At 34.0% G+C, this 15,594-nt stretch overlaps 3 protein-coding genes and 1 long non-coding RNA gene across 7 annotated transcripts; 1 reads left to right on the top strand and 3 right to left on the bottom strand.

Annotated features, from left to right (window-relative positions):
* Positions 1 to 1,276: 1,276 nt before the first annotated feature.
* LOC112750237 (probable pyridoxal 5'-phosphate synthase subunit PDX2) lies at positions 1,277 to 5,315 on the top strand. Its single transcript, XM_025798868.2, has 7 exons — positions 1,277 to 1,421; positions 1,557 to 1,684; positions 2,787 to 2,874; positions 3,159 to 3,232; positions 3,666 to 3,857; positions 4,717 to 4,814; positions 4,970 to 5,315. The coding sequence occupies exons 1-7, from the start codon at positions 1,367 to 1,369 to the stop codon at positions 5,097 to 5,099; spliced, it is 765 nt and encodes a 254-aa protein (XP_025654653.1). The 5' UTR covers positions 1,277 to 1,366; the 3' UTR covers positions 5,100 to 5,315.
* Positions 5,316 to 6,104: 789 nt separating this feature from the next.
* LOC140179899 (uncharacterized) lies at positions 6,105 to 6,550 on the bottom strand. Its single transcript, XR_011873859.1, has 2 exons — positions 6,451 to 6,550; positions 6,105 to 6,349 (listed from the first exon to the last, which is right to left on the bottom strand). It is a non-coding gene; the product is annotated as an uncharacterized lncRNA (long non-coding RNA).
* A 150-nt stretch (positions 6,551 to 6,700) lies between these two features.
* Positions 6,701 to 10,863, bottom strand: LOC112727681 (putative disease resistance RPP13-like protein 1). Its single transcript, XM_025777543.2, has 3 exons — positions 10,806 to 10,863; positions 6,892 to 8,600; positions 6,701 to 6,805 (listed from the first exon to the last, which is right to left on the bottom strand). Exons 1-3 carry the CDS (start codon positions 10,861 to 10,863, stop codon positions 6,701 to 6,703), a joined length of 1,872 nt encoding a protein of 623 aa, XP_025633328.2.
* On the bottom strand, positions 9,880 to 15,349 carry LOC112750222 (putative disease resistance RPP13-like protein 1). 4 transcript variants are annotated; one of them, XM_025798843.2, is made up of 5 exons: positions 11,540 to 15,349; positions 10,806 to 11,075; positions 10,493 to 10,562; positions 10,300 to 10,389; positions 9,880 to 10,172 (listed from the first exon to the last, which is right to left on the bottom strand). In XM_025798843.2, the coding sequence occupies exon 1, from the start codon at positions 15,229 to 15,231 to the stop codon at positions 11,614 to 11,616; it is 3,618 nt and encodes a 1,205-aa protein (XP_025654628.1). In that variant the 5' UTR covers positions 15,232 to 15,349; the 3' UTR covers positions 9,880 to 10,172; positions 10,300 to 10,389; positions 10,493 to 10,562; positions 10,806 to 11,075; positions 11,540 to 11,613. The 4 variants fall into 4 exon arrangements, with proteins under 4 accessions (XP_025654628.1, XP_025654621.1, XP_025654641.1 ...); XM_025798836.2 differs by having other exon boundaries at positions 9,880 to 10,198; positions 11,540 to 15,324; XM_025798856.2 differs by having other exon boundaries at positions 9,880 to 10,198; positions 10,497 to 10,562; positions 11,540 to 15,324.
* Between the last annotated feature and the right edge of the window lie 245 nt (positions 15,350 to 15,594).

The following is a 15,594-nucleotide window of genomic DNA, read 5'->3' as shown; positions in this document are numbered from 1 at the left end:
GGTCTTTTTAGGTCTTTCTCTGTCTTTTGCCCCTTGTCTATCTTCCATCTCATCCACTTTCCTGATTGGGTGTTCTATCGGTTTTATTCTCACATGTAACCACCTAAGACGCGATTCAACTATCTTTTCCATAATGATTAATGAGTCTCTCCCTTATATCTGTTTTCCTTATTTTATCCAATTGCGTATGACCACTTATCCATTTCAACATTTTTATCTTTACCACACTCAATTTATGTTCGTGTTCCTCCTTGGCCGCCAAATGAATATTGTTAAATGACTTTATAAAATATTTTAGTATATCAAAATCAAACTTGCCAAAAAATGATGTATGCAATAAAACTTGGATATGGATGATTTGATAGAATTTTTTTTGGAGAGTGTAACAATTTATATTTAAAATATGAATATTTAAAAGATAAAATATTGTGACGGGTGTGGACTAAGGAGAAACAACGGGCTCTCTTCTCATAAGCCATAGGTTATGGATTGCGATAACTTTACAATTCAAAAGAGTGAACAATTTTTGACACACAAAAACTCAGTCATAGACCAATAGAAAATAAAACAAGAATTTATAAAAAGAGGTCAAATGTGTTTTTGTGTTTATTTAAAAATATAATTTACTTATTCTTTTTTTTTTCTAATTGTTTTAGCTTTATTTGAAAATCATAGACACAGAATTTCATGTTAAAGTCCTTTCTTTATCTCGAAAAATATTTGGAATCAACAATTTTTAATATTTTTAGTCATTATTTGACCAATATAAATATTAAATTATTTTTAAAAAATAAATTTTATTAATTTATGTATATAATTTAAAAAAATGTGAGTACAAATTATATTAATTAATGTGTACAACTTTAATAAATATAAATACAAATTATATATTTTTTTATGTAAAATTTCTGTAAATATAAATACAAATTATTAATAATCAAATATTAACAAAAAATAATAATATTTACAGGACATGTAATATTACTATTGTTAATTCATTTTTAATTAAATAGGTAGAAACTCAGGTGCAGTCGATTTTACGTGAAGCTGTTAATTGAGAGCCGTTACATAATTTGACTGATTTGACTAAATTTTCATCTAACGATATCAACTTCACGTAAAGTCGACTGCACATGAGTTTTCACTATTTTTTATTATTATTATTTTTAGTATCAAAATTTTGTAAAGAAGATAAAAATAAACAAATATGATTTTATTAAAATTAGAAAATATTAAAATTAAAAAAAAATAAAGATGCAAATTCTATTTAAGCGACCAAAAAACTCGTTCCGTTACATAAAATAAAATTGAATAAGAGGGAGCCGTTTTCTCTTTTTCTTCGTTGTGCACACAGCACAGCACAAACATGGCGGTGGTTGGTGTGCTTGCGCTACAGGGATCCTTCAATGAACACATTGCTGGTATTATCTTCTTCCAATTCCACTTCATTCCTTCTTCTTGTTCACTCTCACTCACTCGTTCACTTTCACACACATATGAACTTACAATCTTTATCTTTTTGTATGTGGTGGTGGTGGTGGTGGTGGTGGTGGCAGCTCTTAGGAGGTTAGGTGTGAAAGGTGTTGAGATTCGGAAGCCAGAGCAGCTTCAAAGTGTGTCTTCACTTATCATCCCTGGCGGAGAGAGCACCACCATGGCCAAGCTCGCTGAGTATCACAACCTGGTTTCTTCCCTTACCTCTCTCTTAATCTCTATTTTTTTCCTTTAAATTATTATTATTTTGATGTTATTTGGATATACATGTTCATTTCCATGTAAGCAAGGTATTAAGTTTATGAGTGATGATAGAGCCTCCTAATGGTATTCATAATAATCTCCTAATTTCCAAAGTGAGTCGAATTCAAATGGTTTTTTTTTCTTTGTTTAGAATTAGGGGGAGGATGGTTAGGAGGATGATGTAGGAGAATTCATCGTTTTCTAAGTTTAAATCTTATAGATGGAAAATATTCTTGTTCATAGAGCTAGTGTTTCACCATGATGATGTAGGTGTTCTCGACTCAAATTGGATTGATTCCTGTGGAGGATACTTTGGTTCACACCAGAAAACTCTGAAATTTGTCCCTAGCTAACAATATTAGTTTTTGAGAAATAAGAAAAGACATTAGAGATTAATAATTCCGATGCCCTCTCAATGTTGTTGTCAATGTGAAAGAGTTAAAAGAGTTTTGCATTATTCAATAATATAAAAGTATTTGTATTTAATAAATTTGAGGCATATGGTGGATGGCTGAGTGAAATTTTTTTGTTGATGTAGCGATACATAATTAATTATTCTCCATATATTTTTTTTATTTTGGGATTCAACAAGGATCGAACTCTAGATCTCTCCGTCATAGAAACTTTGATACCGTGTCATGATACCACTTCTTCCAAAAGCTTAAGCTGATAAGAGCGAGGAGGCCCATGAATGGTTATATCTCTAACATCTTGCATCAATGTTTGTGGAGATATCTTGCTCTAAGACACCGCAAAAAGGAGATACACTTTCCTTGGCAGAACCATTTAGGTTTTTATTTTGTTTTGTTTTGTGAACAAAAGGGGATGGAAAGGGGACAGAAATGTAAAGGGAATCAGTTTTCCGGTTTTCATGTCTGGTTCCGGTTTAGTAGTTACACTTACTGATATATATTTGGATAATTCATAATTCTTTGACCCTACATTTGGAACTTTGTAACCTAATCCAATCATTACGCAATAAATCAAGTTAGGTTTCCCCATTAATGTGAACTGCCTATGGTAATTTATATTGTGTTTTAATTTTTCAGTTTCCTGCATTGAGGGAGTTTGTCGAAATGGGAAAGCCTGTTTGGGGAACCTGTGCAGGGCTTATATTCTTGGCAAATAAAGCAACAGGTAGTTTGTTTCTTTCTCCTCTTTATTCCAGGACAGTTTTAACTATTAAGTACTTTGGTTGGGGAGTAAAAATGTGGTGGAAGTTTTCATGAAGAGTTCTTTTTTAATTTTTTGGACTGTTTCATGAATGATCTTCATGTGTAATTTTACATATCAAACCTATCCATGAAAATTTTCTCCCCATTTTTATCCTCCAACTAAGCATACTCTTTCTCTGAATTTGCATCTCCTTTCATGCATCTGATAATGGATTAAAAAAATTTATAACATCAACATCATTTCAGGACAGAAGACTGGTGGACAAAAACTGGTTGGTGGACTTGATTGTACTGTGCATAGAAATTTCTTTGGCAGCCAGGTATTAATGCTTTATGCACTCCCCTTCTTTGACGATGATTGATCATTGACAACTTAAATTAGGATTTATGATTTTATGAGTTTATTTAGTATGGACTATGGAACTATTATGGTATTATGAAATATAGAACTTAAGATTTTGAATGATTAGTTATGATGCTTAATTCATGGTTTATTTTGATTTTCTGCTGTTTTTATTTATTTTTTATTTTAAAAGAATTTATATTGTTATATATATATATCCCTGAATTTCCCTTTACCTTTGTTCAACATCCCAGTTTTGGGGACATCTGGTATGCAATGAGATCCAGGAGTTCCTACAAATATATGACGGATTATAGAATTTGGGAAGAGAATAATCTGGCTTTTAGGAACAAAATTTCTGATGCAGTTAGATAAGCTTTGTCATATTTAACTGAAGTGTGTTTATTTAGATTCAAAGCTTTGAAGCTGACCTTCCGGTGCCAGAGCTTGCATCCAAGGAAGGTGGTCCTGAAACATTCCGTGGAATTTTTATCCGTGCTCCGGCAATTCTTGAAGCAGGGCCAGAAGTTCAAGTTCTGGCAGATTATCCTGTCCCTTCTAACAAATTCTTGGATTCTGATTCCTTCATTGAAGACAAAAAGGTTTGTTATTAGCAGATCTGTCTAGAGAAATCTTTCATCTTGCCTTAATATAAAATGGATGCTCGATGAAAAGTGTGCATTTCTAGCTTTTTAACTTACCTCAAGATTTAGGTTTCCTGTTACCATTGTAAAGAAAATAATTCATGGACTCAAATTCAGATAAAACATTGATTATTTGTAATTGCAGTTGTAGACTCTGAGTAGTGACTATTCTGAGCTCTAAGAATTTAGAAGGTTCATCTCTGATTCTCAGGTGAATAGAATAATGAGAGAATTTTGGAATGCGCAGGATCATAAAAGTGAACTGGGGAAATTTAAAACTTAGCTGCTTTTTTTTTTTTTTTGGTGGCTAAACTTAGCTGCTTTAGTACATGTTGGAACTTTCTCTTGAGAATGTTATTCACTTTCAAATATGAAATGCAAATATTGAAGATCCAAAATAGGAATGGAGAACTTCACTTGCAATGCTCAATTCTATCTTCAAACTGGTTGGAGAATTGGTTAATTGGCATGGCTTGGGCACATTTAAGAAAGACTTAAGTTGTAAAGGACAAAAGTAATGAAGGAAGGAACCGAAGGGGAAAATTCTAAGTTGTGTGATGATAATGATATGAAGTTTAGATACTTAATAGATTGACCCTATTAAAAGAATTTGAATTTTTTGGAACATATTTCTCCTTGGAGAAAGTGGCCCATAAATGCTCACTTCTCAAAAGAATTTTTAGTTTCCAATTTAGTATGTTATCTTTGTACAATCAGCTTAGTTTAAATTAATGTTGATTGGCCCTAGATCATTGTTAAACTAGACCAAGTCATTGCTCAATTCCATGTTTTCTTATTTGTTTTGTGGATATGACAGGAGAATGCCGAGGAAGGCGGCAAAGTCATAGTTGCAGTCAGACAAGGAAACATTCTAGGGACTGCTTTCCATCCGGAATTGACAGCCGATACTCGATGGTATGCATGAACCTTGTTTCAGCTATGGAATTTAACAACTTTATGAGACCGCAGGACCATAAGAGGGTCCAGTTCCTAGTTTGACTGGTTCCATTGGCCGCTCTAGTTCAATTTTAACATTACTAATATGAAGTTCTAATGGTCAAATTTTGCAGGCATAGTTATTTCATAAAAATGTCAAATGCAAATGTTGGGGAAGAAGCCTCAAGTAGTAGCCTTGTTCCAGCAGAGGTCGACATAACTTCTAACCAACAACCGTGCAGTGACCTTCCTATCTTTCAATAGCACCAAAGAATCACCAATACTATATTGACAATTATGGATGTTTATCTTCATTTACTTTCTTTATAAAAGTGATATCTAGTAATTTTAGATCTTAGAATATAGCTTAAATAGAGCTCTTACGGTCTTACCCCTTTGTTTCTATTGTGTCAATTACAGTACACACTGTATGTGCCTTGAAAGGCATAAAAAATGTTTATATTCTTTCAAGATTTTTTTTATCTTTTGTTTTGTTGGTTTTGGCTGTTCATCTTAAGTAGTGTGGTGTGCTACTATGGAGTCCAGGCAGGGTAGGATGTACTAGTGAGAATGAAAAATTGTGTGAATTTCATATATCGTCGACAAAAAAAAAAAAAAAAAAAAAGAAAATCTTGTCGATGTAATTTCATCCGGAAAATCAACGTTAATTTATATGTATTAGTAGAATATGGTTTTGTGAAAATAATTTGATTATTGATCATGTTAAATTGGGTGCATTTCCTCTTATCAAAATTCTTATATTTCATTTTTATTCAATTTGGAGTGTATATAGAATATTAGAATGTGATTCAACATGTTATCCAAACAAAGAAGTGGATTTAATGGCATTCCACTCGAGCCTCTAATAAATTCGTTTAGTTTTGCCGACATGTAATGACGTATGTATAAGATGATAATTGTGTATTTTGGTATCTCAATTTTTTTTATCATTCAAATAATATTACTAGTAATGTTGAACATCTTCTCTTAGTATTTTCTTTTTTTTTTTTTTGACAGAATCTCTTATATTTTCTTAGTTCTACATAAAAAGTGGAAATAAGTATGCATCAAGCAGGGATCACTCACTCTATAATACCGACGGGAATGTTATACCAAGGTTAAAAGAATCATATTCCTAATTCTTTTAATAAATTATAAAAGCAAATATGACCCTAAAACAATCAAATTAAGACTTAATTTTAACGTATTAACAGTATACTTCTCATAATCTCATTCAACGAAAATTTATCATATACATAGTTTTTGAAGTAATAAATAATAATTGGACCGAACACTTTTTTATTTACCTATGTGGATGTGATTATAAAATTTTTATTTCAAAATCTGAAATTTTGGCCAATCAAAATCACAACCATCTTAAAATTCTTTTCACATTCTTCTCCTTGCTTATCCAAAGTCCTCTGCTCCTTCATTTCCTACTTGGGATGATAAAGATTGTCTTGAGTTCCCCATGGTGGATTTCATCATCTTTATAGAACAAAAGAATAATCAGCCTAAATAAAATGAAAACTCTAATCAGAGAATTATTATGTAAATTTGGGCTGAATTTCATTTAGATGATCAAATTGATTTAATGCTTAACTAGTTCACTGACCTTTTTCACCAAAGATGCTATACAAGGTGGGGTGCCATGCAGCCTAACTGGATTCGCCTGGATTCAACAACAGTTTCTTAAATACAAAATTTCACTGTAGTTACACAATGAGAAAGTAACATACAATGCTGACAGATTAGAAAGTACTACACTTGTTTTTAAACATATTATATTATTATTTAGTAATATAAATACGAATATAGTAAAAAATATAGACAATAATATGGTAAAAAACATAAACAGTAAAAGATTAAACATGAACCCAAGGTGCTAGAATTGTGTTTATAACAAACCAATTTAACTTGTACACAAGGGCATTGGGGAAAGGAGTTTGGAATAAGATGGTAAAGTGTATCTGCAAAACAATGAGTATTTCCACAAAGTCATTGTACTAAGATGGATCGTGTTTGTCGAATTGGTTATGAAGTGTATCTGCAAAACAATGAGTATTTCCACAAAGTCCTTGTACTCATTGATTGATAGCTTTCTCAAGTTTCTGTGAGGCTTTAAATTATTCAGTATATCTTGAGAATCATCAATATAGCTGTGGCTGTAGGACCATGTCAAGTACAGACCCTTAAGGTGCTTCTTATCAGCAATTCTTGCCTCCAAAGCTTGAGCACCATCCAGGATATTCTCTAATTGGTGAATGTGAAGTGACTCGTGAATATTTGCAAGTGCTCCTAGTTCTTTAACTCCATTATTATCTGCATGCTTGCCGACAATATAGTCACTTAAAAAGTGCAAATCCTTCAACTTGCTCATTCCTTTCGGCATCTCCTCAATGCTAGCTCCTCTAATATCAAGATGGCGTAGATTTATAAGATCTTGCATATTACTTGGTAGCTTCTTCAGATGTTGACAATTATTCAACTTCAATGTTTGGAGATTGTACAAACAACACAATTCCTCAGGCAATGTCTCCACCCATGTATCCGAGAGATCCAAATATCGCAAATGGATCAAGTTACCTATTGAATCTGGTAATGAATCAAGAGGAAAGGTATTAAATGACAAAACTCTTAAGCACTTCAACTCTGATAAAAAGACATGAGGAGCATTTTCCATATTGAAAGGATCCTTTCGAGACAAATTTATTTCAAAAAATGTCCTAGTATCTTTTACCCTGTCACAAGCTGACACAAGTTGTGAGAAGGGATAATTTCCTCCTGCGTCGTGCAATAAATGACGAGTTTTATTGCTGATCCCGACATTTTCTTCAAGTTTTTCAGCTCTAAAGTAGAACTCTCCAGCACGAGCTGTTGCCAAATCATGCATGAGATCATGAATGACATAGAAGTTGTTATAAGTACTAGAGGAATGGAAAAAGGATCTGGCAACCAATTGATCAAAATATTCAGAACCAATTTCTTCTAGATCCTTTTTTTCGTTTGGCTGTAAAAGTTCTTCTGCCATCCATAGCAAGACCAACTCATCTTTCTTGAATGGACAATCTTTCGGAAACAAAGAACAATAAACAAAACATCGCTTTAGACTTGAAGGAAGATAATGATAGCTCATGTTTAATGCAGGAATAATCTCATCATTTTGATCTTCAAAAACTTCCCAAAGCTCACTTTGCAATACACGATCCCAATCCTCTTCATCATAGTTTGTTCGTAACAAGGCACCAAGCGACTCTACAGCCAAAGGTAGCCCTTTGCACTTCTTCACAAGTTCTCGACCAACAGGTTCCAGAGTTGAATACTCCTTAGATTCAGGTGAAAGAAATACACATTTCACAAAAAGTGACCAACAATCTGTGTCTGACAATAACCTCAGCTTGTATGCTGGAACAGTTTTCACTACATCAGCAGTAGTATCATTTCGAGTTGTAACAAGAACCTTGCTTCCTTCTTTTCCAAATTGAAAAGGTTTCTGAAGGGTTTTCCACTGCCTGGAATAAGAATTATCAATCCACACGTCATCCAAAACAATCAAGAATTTCTTCCTCATCAACTTATCCTTCAACTCAGTTTGAAGTAAATCTAAAGCATTCCCATTATAAGAACTACCACCTGCTGCTTCTATTAAGGTCTTTGTAACCTTAACAATGTCAAATTGGTCGGAAACACACACCCATGCTTTAATGTCAAATTTCTCATCCACTCTTTCGTCATTGTAAACATTATATGTTAGGCGATGAACTTCTAAAACATTATAGTGTATAAAATTTTTACAATGTTTTTAAGTTTTCTTTGCTAATTTTGATTTGATTATGTTTATCAATTATATATTGTCTTTGTCACTTATATATTATTTTTATTTTTAACAATTTATATTTTTTATTATTTAGTTATAATAATAATGTTAAAAAAACATAATGTTATGATTGATGGATGTTATTTTCAATTATTGAAACATTATATTCATATTTATATTACATCTAATAATAACTTCATTCTTGCACTATAATATTTAAGTTTGTTAAACATCTGAATTAAATGTTAAATTCTTTCAAACACTAGAATGTATAATGTGTTTATAATTTTATTTAGATTTAATATTAGTTTTTACGATTTTTTATTAAATAATTTTTTATGTCTAAAAATTAATTAATTTTATTTATTCACGTTTAAATCTAGTTAAATATTACCATGCGGTCCTTTTTAGTTTTTAATACGAAGAACACTAAATGCGAAGTGTATTGTTTATAGAGACTTTTTATTTCCTGTTTATATGTATTCATGCTATTGTATATATCTTCTTTACAAGAATATAATGACACTGTTTATAGAGAATGCTCAAGACAACACATAATTTATTTGAAAATGAAAAGGCATTCAGTATGTTCGTTCGCATGCAATCGAGCGTATAGAATGAGATTTAACATTTTATCCAAACAATGAAGTGGAATTCTAATTTCGCTCTTTTGAACCTTATTCCACTTCTTTTTTTTTTTGTTCCTTTTTTTTGGGTGTACACCTTATTCCACTCTCTGTAATCGCATTCTATTTGAGTTTTTTATTTTCTGAGTCCAAATATAACACTAATGCAACAGCTTGGACTTCAACCCAGAAATAGCACATATAATGATTATAGTGGTGGTTATAGTGTTCATGTGTTTTTGGGTTTGGAATATAAATTGTTGAAGTTTTGGCCACATGTAATGATATATCATATATGTATGAGATGATAATTATGTATTTGATATATGTATGAGATGATAATTATGTATTTTGGTAGCAATGTCAGCAAGCGTGATATTTCATAGTAAAATATTTTTTGCATATATTTTTTCTTAATTCTACATGAATGATATATAACACGAGTAGTTTTGGATTAATGGATTACTCACTCAATCTACAGTACTTATTGGAATGATATATTGTTTAAAAGAATCATATTCCTAATTCTTTAACAAATTACAAAAGCAAATATGACCCTACAACAATCGAATTAAGACTTAATTTTAATGTATAGATAGTATAAAAAAATTTGCATTCTCATTCAATGAAAATTTAACATATACATAATTTTGTAAGTAATAAATAATAATTAAATCAAATATTTTTATTTATGTATGTAAATGTAATTATAAATTTTTTGGTTCAAAATCTAAAATTCAGGCCAACCAAAGCTACAAGTTATACCACAGGAACAACCACCATCTTAAAATTCTTCCACATTCTTCTCCTTGCTTATCCAAAGTCCTTTGCTCCTTTATTTCCAACTTGGGATGATACAGATTGTCTTGAGCTCCCTAAGGTGGATTTCATCATCTTAATAGAACAAAAGAATACTCAGCCTAAATAAAGTGGAAACTCTAATCAGAGTATTATTATGTAAGTTTGAGCTGCATTTCATTTAGATGATCAAATTGATGAGGTGCTTAACTATTTCACTGACCTTTTTCACCAAAGATGCTATACAATGTGGATTTCAGTGATTGTTACATCCTTGCACACAGCAAAGTAAAACCTCGGACACACAAGTTATCTGTTTTGGCTCCCATGAAAAAACCAGAATCAGAAGGAATATCGTGCATATAACAAATGACAAAAAGGACTGACCCAAGCAGTAATGAAGAGTAAGAACATACCTACAATAGTTCACTTTGTTGCTCCATTCTCGGTTTCAATTTAAGGATAGTTCCATCAAATCCAAGAGTACTGTAACATCAACAAATAACTAATAAATAAAGTATAATGTCACACTAAGGTGACAAATAACACCTCATTTTCTCCACAAAGTCTGTGTCTTTTTTTTTTTTTGGTCATGCACAACGTCTGTGTCTAAATCAATAATCAAAATTCAGTCTCACGCTCAGGCCTCAAAAATTACAAAATTAGAGAACCAGAAGATATATATTTGCACAGCATGTAATAACTTTTAGTAGAGAGTGAAACGAATACCTGTTGAAGATGTTGTAACATCAAATCCATCTCCTCTCAACTTCAATGCTGCATACATGGGAAGAGCTCTCCTTTTGTCCTCAATGAGGAAGAAATTTTTGCTCCCAGATGTCACCTTCACCTTTCATTCGTGCAGACCCCCATTAATTTTAACATTTCCCAAAATCCCTTCAACGGTTCATGATTTAAGAAACTTTCCTGCATTTGGCAGTGTTCTATTTCTGAGACATTTTTTAGCAAGGTGGGGTGCCACAGCCTAACTGGATTCCCCTGAATTCAACAACAGTTCCTTAAATACAAGATTTTACTGTAGGAAAACATAAAAGATAGTAACATACAGTGCTGACAGATTAGAAAGTACTACACTTGTTTTCAAAAATATTTTTTAGTAATATAAATATGAATATAGTAACAAATCTAACAGTGGAACATTAGACATGAACCAGTGGGAGCTAGAATTGTGTTTATATAGAAACAATTTAACTTGGGCACAAGAGCATTGGGGTAAGGAGTTTGGAATACAATGATAAAGTGTATCTGCAAAACAATGAAGTGTTTCCACAAAACGCCATTGTACTAACATGGATCGTGTTTGTCAAATTGGTTATGAAGTGTTTTCAAACAGAGATAACTGTAATTCAGATGGAGACAAGAAACAACAAAGTATGAGTGGTTATAGAAAATTCAAAATAACAAAGAATATATGTATATCATAACAGGAAAAACAGTTATACCTTTATTGAAAGAAGTCAATGCACCATCAACTCAGATGTTTCTGACGTGGGACATTTTGGACAAAATGAGCTAGTCATTTATCCCTAACCGTTTCCTCAGCAAAGAAGGTCCATTTAAGTGGAGCATTGACAAGAGAGGCAGGAAAGCTTTCCCCTGCAACATCCAGTCTGGGACAATAATCTATCAATAGACGCTGGAGATGGTCAAGTCCCTTGCAGTCTAAGATTTCTAGACATGGAAAGCTTCGCAGATTGAGAGTCTCAAGGGAGGCCGGCAGGGAACCGCCCATGGGGAAGGATTTGATATTATCATATGGATGTCGGATGTCAAGACAGGTAAGACAGTGATCACACAAGTCCATGGATGCTAGGTACTTCACCAGTTTCTCACAATGCTGGATTTTAAGCTCTCTCAGGTTAGGTGGCAAACCCCCTTCAAAAAAGGATTCAATTTCTGGGCATTCTCGAAGCAAGAGATACTCTAGATGGGGTGCAACCATCTCTAGTGTGGGAAAAGATCCCAAACTTGGGCAGCTTTCGATGGTTAAAGAGTGGAGACTTGAAGCTGAAGTTGAAGCAGAAGTAGGATCTGATGCCAAAAGTGACCTCAAATTTATACAGGATGAAATTCTGAGTGTGGTGAGGTTCGGAAAGCTTGCCAAGGGGAAGGAAGTGAGCGAATGACAACTGTTAGATATTGATATCGATTGTAATGACTCATGCTGCTGCTGCAGCACTGGGAGCTCTATATATGGGCAGCCGTTGATTACCAAGTGTTGCAATGAAGAGGGCATCGAACCTACCAGAAATGATGTGGCTGAACAACAGTTTGTGATGCTTAAAGACTGTAGACAGTTTAGTTGGTTGCCTGCAATGGCCTTCAACACTGCCTCCACCTTCTGGGGTCCTTCAACTGATAACTCGAGCAATGCATCAGCTCTTGGGAGAGAAAAATCAAGCTGGCCACATTGATCAATGCAAAGGCTTTGCAAAGCCAGTAGTTGAATCGGCAAATCTCCCCTTAATGCAGGGCAACGTCGCACTGTGAGTTCCCTAAGCTGAGGAAAAGCATCCAACTCAGATGAGACTGAAAGCCACTCCTCCCAGCAATCCATTCCTTCAAAACTCAGAGTTTCAAGCACTGGAAAGGCTGCCTTACGAGAAGAAGATCCATCCTCTTTGTAAAACTCAGCACCGATGCGTTGTAGCTTGTAAAAGTTGGAGAGGCGCAAGCACTTCAAAGAGGGTAGGTGTCCAAGTGACGGAAGCTCTAAACAGTTGCTGCAGCCATACAAGTACAGTTTGGTCATACTTTTGTAGGAAGAATGTCCTAACCAATTTGGAAACGTTAGACCCTTGTACTCTTTGATTGAAAGCTCTCTCAAGTTTGTGTGAGGCCTTAAATTATTCAGTATATCTTGATAATCATCAATATGGCTGTGGCTGTTTGAGGACCACGTCAAATATAGAACCCTAATGTGCTTCTTATCAGCAATTCTTGCCTCCAAAGCTTGAGCACCATCCTCAATATTCTCTAATTGGCAAACGTGAAGTGACTCCTGAATATTTGCAAGTGCTCCTAATTCTTTAATTTGATTATTATCTGCATGCTTGCCAACAATATAGTCACTTAAAAACTGCAAATCCTTCAACTTGCTCATTCCTTTCGGCATCTCTTCAAGACCAGCTCCATCAATATCAAGATGGCGTAGATTAACAAGATCTTGCATATTACAGGGCAGCTTCTTCAGAAGTCGACAATTTTTCAACTTCAATGTTTGGAGATTGTACAAGCAACACAACTCCTCAGGCAATATCTCCGTCGTCGTATTTGAGAGATCCAAATATCGCAAATGGATCAAGTTACCTATTGAATCTGGTAACGAATAAAGAGGAAAGGCATTAAATGACAAAACTCTTAAGCATTTCAACTTTGATAGAAAGTCATGAAGAAAGTTCTTCCCTTTGGTAGATGGAGCCACGAAAGGATACTCTTGACAAAAACTTATTTCAAGAAGTGTTCTCGCATCTTTTACCCTGCCACAAGCTGCCACAATTTGTGCGAAGGGATAATTTCCTCTAGCGTTACGCGATAAATGCCGAGTTTTATTGTTGATCCTGATATGTTCATCAAGTTTTTCAGCTCTAAAGTAGAATTCTCCAGCATGAGTTGTTGCCAAATCATGCATGAGATCATGAATGACATAGAAGCTGTTATAGGTACTAGAGGATTGAAGAAAGGACCTCGCAACCAATTGATCGAAATATTCAGAACCAATTTCTTCTAGATCCTTTTTTCCTTTTGGCTGTAAAAGTTCTTCTGCTATCCATAGCAAGATCAGCTCATGTTTAACAAATAGGTAATTTTTTGGAAACAAAGAACAATGAACAAAGCATCGCTTTAAAGTTGAAGGAAGATAATAATAGCTCATGCTTAATGCAGGAATAATCTCGTCATTTTGATCTTCAAAAACTTCCCAAAGTTCACTTTTCAGTACACTATCCCATTCCCTTTCATCATAGTTTGTTCGTAATAAGGCACCAAGCGACTCTACAGCCAAAGGTAGCCCTTTGCACTTTTTGACAAGTTCTCGACCAACAGGTTCCAGTGTCGAATACTCCTTGGATTCAGATGAAAGGAATACACATTTCAAAAAAAGTGACCAACAATCTTTCTCTGACAATAAACTCAGCTTGTATGCTGAAATAGTTTTCACTACATCAGCAGTAGTATCATTTCGAGTTGTAACAAGAACCTTGCTTCCTTTTTTTCCAAATTGAAAAGGTTTCTGAAGGGTTTTCCACTGCCTGGAATAAGAATTATCAATCCACACGTCATCCAAAACAATCAAGAATTTCTTCCCCATCAACTTATCCTTCAACTCAGTTTGAAGTAAATCTAAAGAATTCCCATTATAAGAACTACCACCTGCTGCTTCTATTAAGGTCTTTGTAACCTTAACAATGTCAAATTGGTCGGAAACACACACCCATGCTTTAATGTCAAATTTCTCATCCACTCTTTCGTCATTGTAAACCAACTGAGCTAAGGTAGTTTTTCCAACTCCTCCCATTCCCACAATGGGGATCACAGATATTTTAGCATAACAAGTATCATCTAACAACAATTTTATGATGGCTTCCTTGTCATTATCCCTTCCAAATATCTCAGAACTTTCAACCAGAGATGACTCAATTCTCCATGACATGTCCTCTGGATCTCTGACAGGCTCATCTTTTAGACCAAGACCATTTTTCTCTTCAACAATAGACTCTAGTTTATCAACTAGGTCAGCTACCCCCATCTCATAATCATCATCATCACTATCTTCCAAGATTGAATCAACGATAGAGTGACACATGGAAGAATAGTTACCTGGATCCCTTTGAGTGGGAGTCAGAGTGGCAGCTTTAGTGGAGAGTTCATCAAGCAAGTCATCAGCCATGTAGAGAGCATCTTGGAGATCAAGAAGCCATTTCTTGACTTCTTGGTCATTTCTAATCAGCTTCTGCTCAGCATCATCGAGCACAGGTCGAACTGAACGGAGACTTAGCTTCAGCCTCTGCAGCAAGTCCTGGTCAGCTAGCTTCCTTGCCATTGGAGTTGAGTTGACATCGAGTGAAGACAGCTTCTTCAAAACAGCATCAACAAAGGAAGAGAGATAAGCTCCACCCTCAAGTTTTGCAGCCATGATTGAACAGTTTCAACTTCAGGAGATGATGAGCTCCGAAGAATAATAGCAATCACAAAAGTCTTTGCAGTAGGCAAAGTCGTTTACACCTTTTTTTTTTTAATCCTTTTAACACTTCTTTAATCGGTGTTTAAAGTAAATTTAATTTAAACCACTTGTGAATAAAATAAATAACTAGAGTGAGACCAGCGCGATGTGCGGAGAGGTAGATTTTTTATACTATATAGTATATTTTAATAAATGTTATATTAAAAATATTTTGGAGAACATATTAAAAATAGATTTTGAATTTATTTATTTTTAAAAAAGACATAGGTTATTTATTTTAGAATTATACAAAACTGTATCTTCATTTTTTTTTCA

This window comes from Arachis hypogaea, chromosome 2, assembly GCF_003086295.3.
Source record: "Arachis hypogaea cultivar Tifrunner chromosome 2, arahy.Tifrunner.gnm2.J5K5, whole genome shotgun sequence".
NCBI lineage: Eukaryota > Viridiplantae > Streptophyta > Magnoliopsida > Fabales > Fabaceae > Arachis > Arachis hypogaea.
Note: the sequence above shows the minus strand (reverse complement) of the source record. Positions and strands in the feature narration are given on the sequence as shown.